The sequence below is a fragment of the Stenella coeruleoalba genome (genome assembly GCF_951394435.1).
Source record: "Stenella coeruleoalba genome assembly, chromosome: 14".
In the NCBI taxonomy this organism is placed as follows: domain Eukaryota; kingdom Metazoa; phylum Chordata; class Mammalia; order Artiodactyla; family Delphinidae; genus Stenella; species Stenella coeruleoalba.
In genome coordinates this window covers 13,614,637-13,628,023 of record NC_137160.1, presented here as the reverse complement: position 1 = coordinate 13,628,023, position 13,387 = coordinate 13,614,637, and the positions used below count along the sequence as shown (strand labels likewise).

General features: G+C 35.9%; 1 protein-coding gene across 6 annotated transcripts in view; it reads left to right on the top strand.

Annotated features, from left to right (window-relative positions):
* RELCH (RAB11 binding and LisH domain, coiled-coil and HEAT repeat containing) overlaps nucleotides 1–13,387 on the top strand; it is a 121,400-nt gene that overhangs the window by 52,035 nt on the left and 55,978 nt on the right. For all 6 annotated transcript variants that reach the window (XR_013831185.1, XM_079941718.1, XM_079941717.1 and 3 more), the window contains one exon: nucleotides 12,278–12,390. Coding sequence is in view for 4 of the 6 variants with exons in the window: in XM_079941718.1 (XP_079797844.1) it covers nucleotides 12,278–12,390 (113 nt within the window). In the remaining 2 variants the exon portion in view is untranslated. The remainder of the gene's footprint in view (nucleotides 1–12,277; nucleotides 12,391–13,387) is intronic.

Here is a 13,387-nt window from a genome sequence, read left to right as displayed (position 1 = left end):
CTAAGTATAGTATCATGTCATCCGCAAACAGTGACAGCTTTACTTCTTCCAACTTGGATTCCTTTTATTTCCTTTTCTTTTCTGATTGCTGTGGCTAAAAGTTCCAAAACTATGTTGAATAAGAGTGGTGAGAGTGGGCAACCTTGTCTTGTTCCTGATCTTAGTGGAAAGGGTTTCAGTTTTTCACCATTGAGGATGATGTTGGCTGTGGGTTTGTCATATATGGCCTTTATTATGTTCAGGTAAGTTCTCTCTGTGCCTACTTTCTGGAGAGTTTTTATCATAAATCGGTGTTGAATTTTGTCAAAAGCTTTTTCTGCATCTATTGAGATGATCATATGGTTTTTCTCCTTCAATTTGTTAATATGGTGTATCACATTGATTGATTTGCATATATTGAAGAATCCTTGCATTGCTGGGATAAACCCCACTTGATCATGGTGTATGATCCTTTTAATGTGCTGTTGGATTCTGTTTGCTAGTATTTTGTTGAGAATTTTTGCATCTGTGTTCATCAGTGATATTGGCCTGTAGTTTTCTTTCTTTGGGACATCTTTGTCTGGTGTTGGTATCAGGGTGATGGTGGCCTAGTAGAATGAATTTGGGAGTGTTCCTCCCTCTGCTATATTTTGGAAGAGTTTGAGAAGGATAGGTGTTAGCTCTTCTCTAAATGTTTGATAGAATTCGCCTGTGAAGCCATCTGGTCCTGGGCTTTTGTTTGTTGGAAGATTTTTAATCACAGTTTCAATTTCAGTGCTTCTGATTGGTCTGTTCATATTTTCTATGTCTTCCTGGTTCGGTTTTGGAAGGTTGTACATTTCTAAGAATTTGTTCTTTTCTTCCAGGTTGTCCATTTTATTGGCATATAGTTGCTTGTAGTTATCTCTCATGATCCTTTGTATTTCTGCAGTGTCAGTTGTTCCTTCTCCTTTTTCATTTCTAATTCTATTGATTTGAGTAGTCTCCCTTTTTTTCTTGATGAGTCTGACTAATGGTTTATGAATTTTGTTTATCTTCCCAAAGAACCAGCTTTTAGTTTTATTGATCTTTGCTATGGTTTCTTTCATTATTTTTTCATTTATTTCTGATCTGATCTTTATGATTTCTTTCCTTCTGCTAACTTTGTGGTTTTTTCGTTCTTCTTTCTCTAATTGCTTTAGGTGTAAGGTTAGGTTGTTTACTTGAGATGTTTTTTGTTTTTAAGGAAGGATTGTATTGCTATAAACTTCCCTCTTAGAACTGCTTTTGCTGCATTCCATAGGTTTTGGGTCGCTGTGTTTTCATTGTCATTTGTTTCTAGGTATTTTTTGATTTCCTCTTTGATTTCTTCAGTGATCTGTTGATTATTAAGTAGTGTATTGTTTAGCCTCCATGTGTTTGTATTTTTTAACAGTTATTTTCCTGTAATTGATATCTAGTCTCATAGCGTTGTGCTCGCAAAAGATACTTGATACAATTTCAATTTTCTTAAATTTACCAAGGATTGATTTGTGACCCAAGATATGATCTATCCTGGAGAATGTTCCATGAGCACTTGAGAAGAATGTGTATTCTTCTGTTTTTGGGTGGAATGTCCTATATGTATCAATTAAGTCCATCTTGTTTAATGTATCATTTAAAGCTTATGTTTCCTTATTTTCATTTTGGATGATCTGTCCATTGGTGAAAGTGGGGTGTTAAAGTCCCCTACTATGATTGTGTTACTGTCAATTTCCCCTTTTATGGCTGTTAGTATTTGCCTTATGTATTGAGGTGCTCCTATGTTGGGTGCATAAATATTTACAATTGTTATGTCTTCTTCTTGGGTCGATCCCTTGATCATTATGTACTGTCCTTCTTTGTCTCTTGTAATAGTCTTTATTTTAAAAGTCTGTTTTGTCTGATATGAGAATTGTTACTCAAGCTTCTTTTGATTTCCATTTGCATGGAATATCTTTTTCCATCCCCTCACTTTCAGTCTGAATGTGTCCCTAGGTCTGAAGTGGGTCTCTTGTAGACAACATATATACGGGTCTTGTTTTTGTATCCTTTCAGCCAGTCTATGGATTTTGGTTGAAGCATTTAATCCATTTACATATAAGGTAATTATTGATATGTATGTTCCTAATACTATTTTCTTAATTGTTTTGGGTTTGTTATTGTAGGTCTTTTCCTTCTCTTGTTTTTCCTGCCCAGAGAAGTTCCTTTAGCATTTGTTGTAAAGCTGGTTTGGTGGTGCTGAATTCTCTTAGCTTATGCTTGTCTGTAAAGGTTTTAATTTCTCTGTCAAATCTGAATGAGATCCTTGCTGGGTAGTGTAATGTTGATTGTAGGTTTTTCTCCTTCATCACTTTAAATATGTCCTGCCAGTCCCTTCTGGCTTGCAGAGTTTCTGCTTAAAGATCAGCAGTTAACCTTATGGGGATTCCCTTGTGTGTTATTTGTTGTTTTTAATATTTGCTGCTTTTAATATTTTTTCTTTGTATTTAATTTTTGGTAGTATGATTAATATGTGTCTTGGTGTGTTTCTCCTTGGATTTATCCTGTATGGGACTCTCTGTGTTTCCTGGATTTGATTAACTATTTCCTTTCCCATATTAGGGAAGTTTTCAACTATAATCTCTTCAAATATTTTCTCAGTCCCTTTCTTTTTCTCTTCTTCTTCTGGGACCCCTATGATTTGAATGTTGGTGTGTTTAATGTTGTCCCAGAGGTCTCTGACACTGTCCTCAATTCTTTTCATTCTTTTTTCTTTATTCTGCTCTGCAGTAGTTATTTCCACTACTTTATCTTCCATGTCACTTATCCATTCTTCTGCCTCAGTTATTCTGCTATTGATCCCTTCTAAAGAATTTTTAATTTCATTTATTGTGTTGTTCCTCACTGTTTGTTTGCTCTTTAGTTCTTCTAGGTCCTTGTTAAATGTTCCTCGAATTTTTCCATTCTATTTCCAAGATTTTGGATCATCTTTACTATCATTATTCTGAATTCTCTTTCAGGTTGACTGCCTGTTTCCTCTTCATTTGTTAGGTCTGGTGGGTTTTTGCCTTGCTCTTGCATCTGCTGTGTGTTTCTCTGTCTTCTCATTTTGCTTAACTTACTCTGTTTGGGGTCTCCTTTTCGCAGGCTGCAGATTCGTAGTTCCCATTGTTTTTGGTGTCTGCCCCTAGTGGCTAAGGTTGGTTCAGTGGGTTGTGTAGGCTTCATGGTGCAGGGGAGTAGTGCCTGTGTTCTGGTGGATGAGGCTGGATCTTGTCTTTCTGGTGGGAAGGTCCACGTCTGGTGGTGTGTTTTGGGGTGTCTGTGGACTTATTATGATTTTAGGCAGCCTCTCTGCTAATGGGTGTGGTTGTGTTCCTGTCTTGCTAGTTGTTTGGCATAGGATGTCCAGCACTGTTGCTTGCTGGTCGTTGAGTGAAGCTGGGTCTTGGCATTGAGATGGCGATCTCTTGGAGATTTTCGCCATTTGTTATTAGGTGGAGCTGGGACGTCTCTTGTGGACCAGTATCCTGAACTTGGCTGTCCCACCTCAGAGGCACACCCTGACACCTGGCTGGAGCACCAAGAGCCTTTCATCCACACAGCTGCTAGTGTTGGAGGGTCTCCTGCAGAGGTGGGGGGTGGCTGTGGCTCACTGTGGGGACAAGGACCCTGGCAGCAGAAGTTCTGGGAAGTACTCCTTGGCGTGAGCCCTCCCAGAGTCCTCTCGTGCCACCCCAGTCTCGAAGCTCCCACCCCTGCTCCTCAGGCCCGGTCCCCCTAATAATTCTTTAAATGTGTTTTAGAATTCATCAGTTCTGATCCTAGAATGTTCTTTGGGGGAGGGTTTTTTATTACTTGTTCAATCTATTAGCTTGTTATTGATCTATTGTGATTTTCTATCTCTCTTGACTCAGTTTTGGTAATTTATGTGATTCTAGGAATTAGTTCATTTCTTGATTATCTAGTTTGTTGGTGAAGCATCATTTATGGTATTCACTTATAATCCTTTTAATTTTTGTAAGGTTGCTACTAATGTCCTCTCCTTTATTTCTGATTCTAGTTATTTGCATCTTCTCTCTTTTTCTCTTAGTCAGTCTAGCTAAAGGATTGTCAATTGTGTTGATCTTTTCAAAGAACCAACTTCTGATTCTCTTGTTTTCCTTGTGTATATTTCATTTATCTCTGCTCGAATCTTTATTATTTTCTTCTTTCAGACGGCCCATAGTTTAGTTTGCTCTTTGTTGCAAGGTTGTTGACTTGGGATCTTGCTTTTTTAATGTAGGCAATTACAACTATAAATTTCCCTGTGTCCTGCTTATGCTACATTTCACACATTTTGGTATGTTGTTTCTCTTTTTCATTTGTCTCAAAGTATTTTAATTTCCTTAGTGATTTCTTTGACCCATTTGTTGTTTACGAATGTGTTGTTTAACATCAACATATTACTGAATATTCCAGTTTCCCTTCACTTATTGATTTTTAATTTCCAGTGTGGCTGGAGAAGGTTCTTTGTGTGATTTTAATCTTTAAAAACTTACTGAGAATTGTCTGTAGCCTAACATATGTTCTCTCCTTGAGAATGTTCCATGTGCACCTGAAAATAATATATATTCTGCTGTTGTCATCTATAGTGGTCTATATATGTCTATTAGGTCTAATTGTTTTACATTGTTGAAGTCCTCTATTTCCTTACTGATCTTTCGTCTAGATATTCTGTCCATTATCGAAACTGGGGTATGGAAGTCTCCAACTATTATTGGAGCTGTATTGTATTCTTTCAGAGGTATTTTCTGCATGTATAAGCAAACTCAAATATATGATCTCTCCATGAATTATGCAAATGCTACCATACTCTATGCACTATTTTGCACTTTGCTTTTTTCCATGTAACATATTTTTGTATCTTTCTATGTCAGTAGATAAAGAGCTTTCTCATTCTCAAGACTGCATAATATCTAGTCTTCTATAGTCTTTTAAATACATTTTAAATTAGGTATTTCAAGCTTTATTGACTACACTGTCAGTAAGGAAGATATTTTACATCATGTGCCAGTATATAATTACACATGTAATTAAAAGAAAAGTGTTACAAATCAAGTCTTGCCTTTATTACAAAAAGTTAGAAGATAGTATCAAACAGGATTTTATAAATATTTTAAAGCACTAAAGAATATACCTAAGTAAACAATAAAGAAAAAAAAGCTCTTTGTGACCCACTCAGTTGACTTTATAACCCACTATTTTAAATGGAGTGACATAAAGGTTAATTAAAACTGTCTAATAAATTAAACTTTATGTTGTATAAGAGTGGAAAGTACAGTGACTATAGATATTAGTGTTTTTTGTTTTTTAAAAGAAAAATCGCAGCCTCACTTAACCTTCAGGGCACAATTATAGCATTTTCCAAATTCAACATACCGTATTTTCAAATTTAAGATACCACTGAGTGTAACAATTATGTACCTTTAAGAAATAAGAATTCCAATTAATTTATGAGAAGCTGTCCATTGTAAGGTGCATCCCAATTTCAGAGATGATAAAAAGTGAAAAAAAATTTTTCTCCTATGTTCTGCGAAGTAGTGATAATCGCTCTTTTTTTTTTTTTTTTTTTTTTGCGGTACGTGGGCCTCTCACTGTTGTGGCCTCTCCTGTTGCGGAGCACAGGCTCCAGACGCGCAGGCTCAGCGGCCATGGCTCACGGGCCCAGCCGCTCTGCGGCATGTGGGATCCTCCCGGACACGGGCCCGAACCCATGTCCCCTGCATCGGCAGGTGGACTCTCAACCACTGCGCCACTAGGAAAGCCCGTGATAATCTCTTTTTACCAGCTTGTATTTTAAAAGACTTTTTTGCCTGTTCATTTTGGGAGAAAAAAATAAAATAATGAACTGATTTTCTATATAGTAGTTCACATTAATGGATTGGTTGAGGAACTTGTATCTTTCAAACCAAATTACAAAGTAAATATATTTGTCATTTGATATATGTATATAGTAAAATAGGCTAAAGAAGTTGATTTTTCACAATTTCTGCTTTAAATGCATTTGAAAGGGAAATTCTGTAATTTAAAATAAGATTTCTTGAAGAATTACTTCTAAAAGCATTTAAAAATAATACATCTAAATTTAATGTTCATTTTTATTCTACGGCAAGGAAATATATGTCATCAGCTAGCTAAATTAGAAAAGCAAAGGAGAAGCCTGGGCCTGGAATGGGGGTGCAGCAAGGTGAAATGGAAAATGAGTCCAAGCTTTCTTTGTAGGATGTTCCAAAATTAGATTGGGGATGGTTGCACAACTCTGAATATACTGGAAAAAACCACTGAATGTACACCTGAAATGGATGAGTTTCATGATATATAAAATATATATCATTACAGCTATAAAAAGAAAAAAGATAAAGGAGAACACCAATTCCCTAAAAGACTTAAAAGTAGCTAGTTCCTCTAAAGACTTGCTCATCTTCTGAGAAACTAAACTTTGCTCTTTTACATTGCCGTTCGTGGTTACTCCATGGTAAATTTTTAGCTTACATGTAATAATAGCCCCAGATAATTACAACTGTATGAGAGTAATATAGTAGTACAAGTAAAGTAGATAGTACAGTAAAGTACATAAGCTTGGTCCATCTTCTTTACCCATGTAGACTGTGTGTGTGTGTGTGTGTGTGTGTGTGTGTGTGTGTGTGTGTGTGTGTGTGTGTGTGTATCTTGTAAGTTTTGGAGTAAATCACATGCTCTTTAGCAGTATCAGAGTTTGAAAGCCACTTAAGTATTTCAGTTAGGCTTCCTAAAGGCTGAGCCCCAGGAATTATAGATATTAATAATTCTACAAATAGATATTTTAGCAGCCCTTGAAGTGTAAAACTTTTCCAGAGGTGAGTAATCTTTTCTTTTCCTTATGTGAGTCTTTGCAATGTTTGTTCTTTATGTTTTTTCTTTACATGTTATTGTCAACATCCTGACAAATTTCAACTGAAAATCTAAGTCAGAGGATGTACACTCGTCAGTACTTGAATTTAAATTGTAATTCATTATTGCTTAATCCCTAGGCAAAAGACTAGATGTAAAAAAATTTAATAACAGTTATCTAAATTTTTTTAATTAATTAATTAATTTTTTGACTATGTTGGGTCTTTGTTGCTGCACGCAGGCTTTCTCTAGTTGCGGCAAGCAGGGGCTACTTTTTGTTGTGGTGCACGGGCTTCACATTGCGGTGGTTCCTGTTGTTATGGAGCATGGGCTCTAGGTGCATGGGCTTCAGTAGTTGTGGCACACGGGCTTCAGTAGTTGTGGTTCGCGGGCTCTAGAGCGCAGGCTCAGTAGTTGTGACGCACGGGCTTAGTTGCGCTGCGGCGTGTGGGATCTTCCTGGACCAGGGCTCCAACCTGTGTCCCCTGAATTGGCAGGTGGATTTTTAACCACTGCACCACCAGGGACGTCCCCTATCTAAAATTTTTAACGAAGCTTGGGTTATAGGAAATAATTTTAGTGGAACAGTGAGGACAAGCAGTGAACTATAATTAATTGGACTAACGTCACCTTTCTAGAACTATAGAATTTTGCTTCTTGACCTGAAGTACTCAAACATTTCCTCCTTGGCATCTGATCTAAATGCAATACTTCTTTTTATGGTTTAGATTCCTTTCAGATTTTGGAGCCATTATCTTATCAACATATCCATGCTTTTTTTTTTTTTTTACTTTTAAAATTTGCCTGATCTCATTTCCTACTTCATTTCTTTCCCCTTTAACATCTGATCCCTCACATTGTTTTAGATCCTGTTTAGGTACTTCTTTTTCCTTCTGTTTTTATAGTCTGAACACACACTAATCTTACTTGAAAGTGATTTCTTTATTATTATTAGAAGTTATTTTGTTTTACTTGTAAAACTGAAAACAAGGGACTTCCCTGGTGGTCCAGTGGTAAAGAATCCGCCTTCCAATGCAGGGGACGTGGGTTCGATCCCTGGTTGGGGAACTAAGATCCCACATGCCTCGGGGCAACTAAGCCCAAGCGCCACAACTACCGAGCTCGCGCGCCTCAACCAGAGAGCCCACGTGCTGCAAACTGCAGAGCCCACGCGCTCTGGAGCCTGTTCGCCACAACTAGAGAGAAAAGAACCTGCACACCACAACGAAGAGCCTGAACTGCAACGAAAGATCCTGCACGCTTCAACGAAGACCCCGCGTGCTCTAACTAAGACCCAACATAGCCAAAAGAAAATAAATAAATAAAATAAATAAATATTTAAAAAAAGAAAACTGAAAGGAAAATCCTGGAAGCGTTTCCTGTTTAATTCTGTACAAAATTTCATAGGAAGAGTGGGAGAGCTTTCATATAGAGAGAACTAGCATTGTTGTTAAAATTGCAAAAATCAAAATAGTTAAAGCAAAAGTCATTTACTTGAGTAAAGTGCAAATTACTAAGTCTTTAGGTTAATGAATTCTATAGGTCTTGGAAATATGTTTTCTAGTATTGTGGTAATAAGGTACTGGAATACCTTCTGCAATAGGATTACTACACTGATTTCCTCTCTAATGGTCAGTGGATCAGTTTTGTATTTCACTTCAATACACATTAATTGAGTACCATCAGGTGCTAAAGTATGTTTGAAAATATTTAAAATTTCTGTTGCCTTGAAATATGGAGACAATAACATTTTTATGGGCGGGGCAAGGGATTCTTTTTGGATATAATGTTACCAAAGCTATAACTATTATTTTACCATGGTTATTATTCAAAGACATTTTCAAAACCACTATCACATTGTTTTCTGAAGAAAATTTAGCCACCATTTTTTAAATGTTTTATTTATAATTAAAAGGAAAGTTTTTTAAACACTAGGCTTCATCAGTTGGAGAGATGATACCAAAGGGAGAATATTGATTCAAATCTATAAATTTATAAATACAGTTGACCCTTCCTTGAACAATGCAGAGGTTATGGGTGCTGACCCACACACAGTTCAAAATCCCAGTATAACTTTTCATTCAGCCAACCACAGATTGTGTACTACTGTAATACATACTTAAGGGAAAAAGTCTGCACATAAGTGGACCCACACAGTACAAAACCGTGTTGTTCAAGGGTCATTTGTAGTGTGAAAATGGTAAATAGGGTCTTAAATGGATGAATTAGTACTTCAGAGGCTTGAAAAAGGTGAATTCACAATAAATAAGTGATATACAGCACAGCAGACACACACTTAACACAGAATTCACTATTTCAGGAATGGTACAAATAGAAGTTGTGAATAAGTAAATGAATGATAGAGGAAGAGGAAATTAGGATATTTGGAGCTAGTCAGAACTTAGCAATTAAAATCCTTGATGGCTCTATCACAAACAGACTACACTTTCCACTTTTTTCTACCATCACTTTCTGGGCCTCTTCTCAGCTCAGTGTTGCTGTAAGAAGAGACCATCTGGCATACTTTATACACTGGGTTATAAATGCCATAGCCATTAATGTGCCGGGCTGTACCCAGTTCTCCTTGCCCTAGGCTATCAACCAAAACTTATTCGCAATGACTTCCCATATTTGTTGATTTAGCCAGCAATAAATAAAAACAGATGGCAATATAAATTATTACTAACTGTGACTGAGCATAATTTTAGAGTTCAAGGAGACAAGGACTGACAAATCGTTTTGCTCCCATGTGTCAGTTTGGATTGGTTGGTAATGGCTGCTGTGTTGAGAAGGCTTTTTGAGGCCAACTTTCATCTCAGAAGGAAAAATTAACAATCCCATTAGCCATAGATAAGAAAAATACAGAAATATATGTAAAGATATATATAAAGAATTTTTGATTTCTGCACTAATCTTAATTAATTCCTATATATTTCACTTGAGGAAACTAAAAATCAGAGAAATTCGTGGTTTTTCATTAGGTTCTTTGGTACTAAGAAGTATTGAGGCAGGAGCTCTTCTAGCTCCTCCAAGTTCAGGGTTCTTGGTTTAGCACATCTATAGCCATATTCCAGTTAAAAGATTCTTTATATTAATGTATGACATAAACTTCCTCTTCGATTAAGAATCACTAAGCCTCATGATTTTAAAATAAAGAGAAAAGGAAAAGAAAATGTGAGGCACAAAAAGTAAACAACAACAGCTATTTTGGTATACTTGTTATGGAGATAAAGAAGCTATTCTATATTTTAAACAGAGTGTATATGCATGTATTTGCAATTATAGCAAATATCTTACCTATATTTCATAACTTTATTTTTTAAAAGAGTAATACAATAGGAAGAGAATGGAATAATATAATGTAAGAGCGTATATTTGGAGATGATTGGAAAGCAGGAAGAAGGGTTATGAGGAAGCAAGAAAACCCATGGGAGAGAAAGGTCTGACATGAGGGGAAAGTACAAATAAAATATTTAGGGTCTTTTTGATTTTCAGGCATTAAAATATTTTCTCTTTTTGTTAGTGCCTTCTAGAATAACTACTTTTTCATCCTTAAAGTTTTACTCTCAGTGTGATATGCTGATGTGCAGTCTTAGTCCTCTTATTAGTACCATTGGCTCTTAGCAGCCTCAATGGAATCCTTAAGGATCCTTGATATTAATGGTCTTCTACCCTAATATTTTATAAAAGGTTGTTTATTTTCTCCTCCAAAGTCAAGACTTACCCATCAAGCAACATATTAAGCATCTGTGGAAACATTATATAACAATATAGGATCCATACGCATACTGTTCCATTCCCAGTGCAAAATTATTTTCCCTAATTATTTTTTATTTCTTTTGCTTTTCAGTTATTCACTAATCTAAAAAGTACAGAGGTGCCTAAATAGAAAGATGGCAGAATAAATGTTTTAAATTTCTTTTTGCTTCTCAGATTTATTCTTAGCTCTTCTTATCTACATCTTTGTACTTTCAATTTAGAATTATACCGAGTAATTATAATTTTAGCGTAATATATAAAGATGTTAGAAATAATGGAAAGGACTTCTAGTCACGCCTTTAAGTTTCAGTCTCAACTCCTCTAAAAAGCGTATCATCTGTTTCTAAGGGAGGATCTTCAAAATAGGAAGATACTTCTCCTACAGTGTAGACTTTTCTTCAAGGTACCATGTATTAGTATGCAGTGATCAATTCCTATTTTAAATCTGCTAGTACTTTTTGGTGGGTAGGGAGGCAGATGGGAAAAAGAAATGGGAGTAATCATTCTACCCTTTTTATTACATCATAGTGATTTCTTTAAAATATCTGCAAAGTAAGTTAGAGGATTTCTCTCCAAAAATATTTTATCACTTTTGGACTTTTATTTCATTAGATTTGAAAATCTATCCCAAAAATGAAAAACATTAATATCCTTTGAATATATTTTAGAATTTAGTCTTAATTTAATTAAAATGGGAGACAACTTTAATTTTCAAATACTTCTTTGGAAGAGAGAAATAAACTTTTGTCTATTACTTTCCTTGAAAATATTGAATTTACCTCTGCATGTTGAAAGTGCAACAAACAAAATATTGTTAAAAATTTTCATTTCAGCATAAAGCATTTCTACTAACATTTTGTAGTTGTACTGAGAGCATTCAACACCTGTGGAAATGGTCTTTAAAATTAGCCACTAGGTTAGGTGCTAAGGTTACAAAATTATTAATTATATCTAATCTTAAGAAAGATTATATTGTGCTTATGGAAGTGGGACGAGTTGTCTTTATTTTCTGTTATCATTTTAAGTTTTAAAGTATAGTTAACTTCTGCAAGTGTTTGTTTAAAAACACTTTCAAAATTAAAACTACTGGACTTCCCTGGTGGTGCAGTGGTTGAGAGTCCGCCTGCCGATGCAGGGGACATGGGTTCGTGCTCCGGTCCAGGAAGATCCCACATGCCGCAGAGCAGCTGGGCCCGTGAGCCATGGCCGCTGGGCCTGCGTGTCCGGAGCCTGTGCTCCGCAACGGGGGAGGCCACAACAGTGAGAGGCCCGCGTACCGCAAAAAAACAAAAAAAAAAACCCAAAAAACCCCACAAAATTAAAACTACTATATCAGCTTATAGTAAGATAGAATGTTATTTAGTTTAAAAACTAATAGACCCTTGGGAAGTATTGGATAAGAAAACAAGATTATTTGAATTTTAAGTTACTTTATTACGTTGTGATCTGCATCTTCTGCACAACCAACATAAAAATATATGTTTCAGTGTTTTCTCTTGAATTATCAGCCTTACAAAGTTAAAATTTGCTCCTATATACGCTGAGGTTTATTTCATTTTAAATGTCCATTTAAGAATACATTGGGGAAAAAAAGAATATTCTGCAATGCATTTTTACTTTGACTTTTTCCACCTTCATATTTCTTTAGGAGTTGATCCCCCTCATATTGTGTACAGCTTGCCTACATCCCGAGCCTAAAGAGAGAGATCAGCTTCTCCACATACTTTTCAATTTGATCAAGAGACCAGATGATGAGCAAAGGTGGGTATGACCACTTCTTTGGTAAATAAATATAATGTTGACTTACTAATTTGGCATCATGATTAGCATTTTAATATAAATGCCATCTTTTCTTTCTAATATCTATTTTAATAAACAGAGGAAACACTGACCTTGTTCACAGTGCCCTGCAGTGTTTTCATTCTTGTCATTCCAACTACTCATGTTGAATTTGTACACTTTTGTGTTAGTTGCCTTTGGATTTCTAATTCCGATATTTCTTTGCTTTTATCTTTCACATTTGATTTCCAGGAACTAAATATTTCCACTTTTCCCAACAGATGAACTAGATACAGCATGGCCTCTTCATGGTTATGCTTTACAAGAAATAAAATATTTAATATATGCGTGTCTGCATCACTGAGCTATCTGTAAAGCAGTTTCTGTGTGGCTAAAGGGATACAGTGTTTTGGTTAGTCCTGAGTCAAATACCCACAATCAAGGATGCCTAAATGGGGAAATGAGTTATACCTGATGGTGGTGGGGGGGTGGGCCACACATCGAGAGACTCTCTGGAAGAAAGGGGAATGGGTTTTGATCAAGCAACAGTGATAGAGGTCTGCCTCAGAAGGTAAGACCTTTAAATACTAGGTGAAGCTGTGCAAGTGTGACTGTGAACGAAACATCTCGGTGGATGGGTAGGTAGACTAAGCACCAGTTGGATAAGATTGAGCTATTGAAATGTTTTCCTACATAGTAATTTTCTATCTTAATAAAGAAATAATTTTTGCTTATACTTTTGCAAAAAATAGAATTATACATTATGATTAGGTAACTTTATATAATTTCAGTACTTGTTTTACTGACTGTTACAGTTTTTACCTCTTCTGAGAATGTTGGAAAATCATAAAAGTGAACCATAAGACAAATGAAGCTCAAAATTTTAAACACAAGGAATCTCTCCACTATGAGAATAAAAAGTCATGTAGACTTTAAAACTCTATAAGCATATATCTCTTTCCTACCCTTACCAAAATAT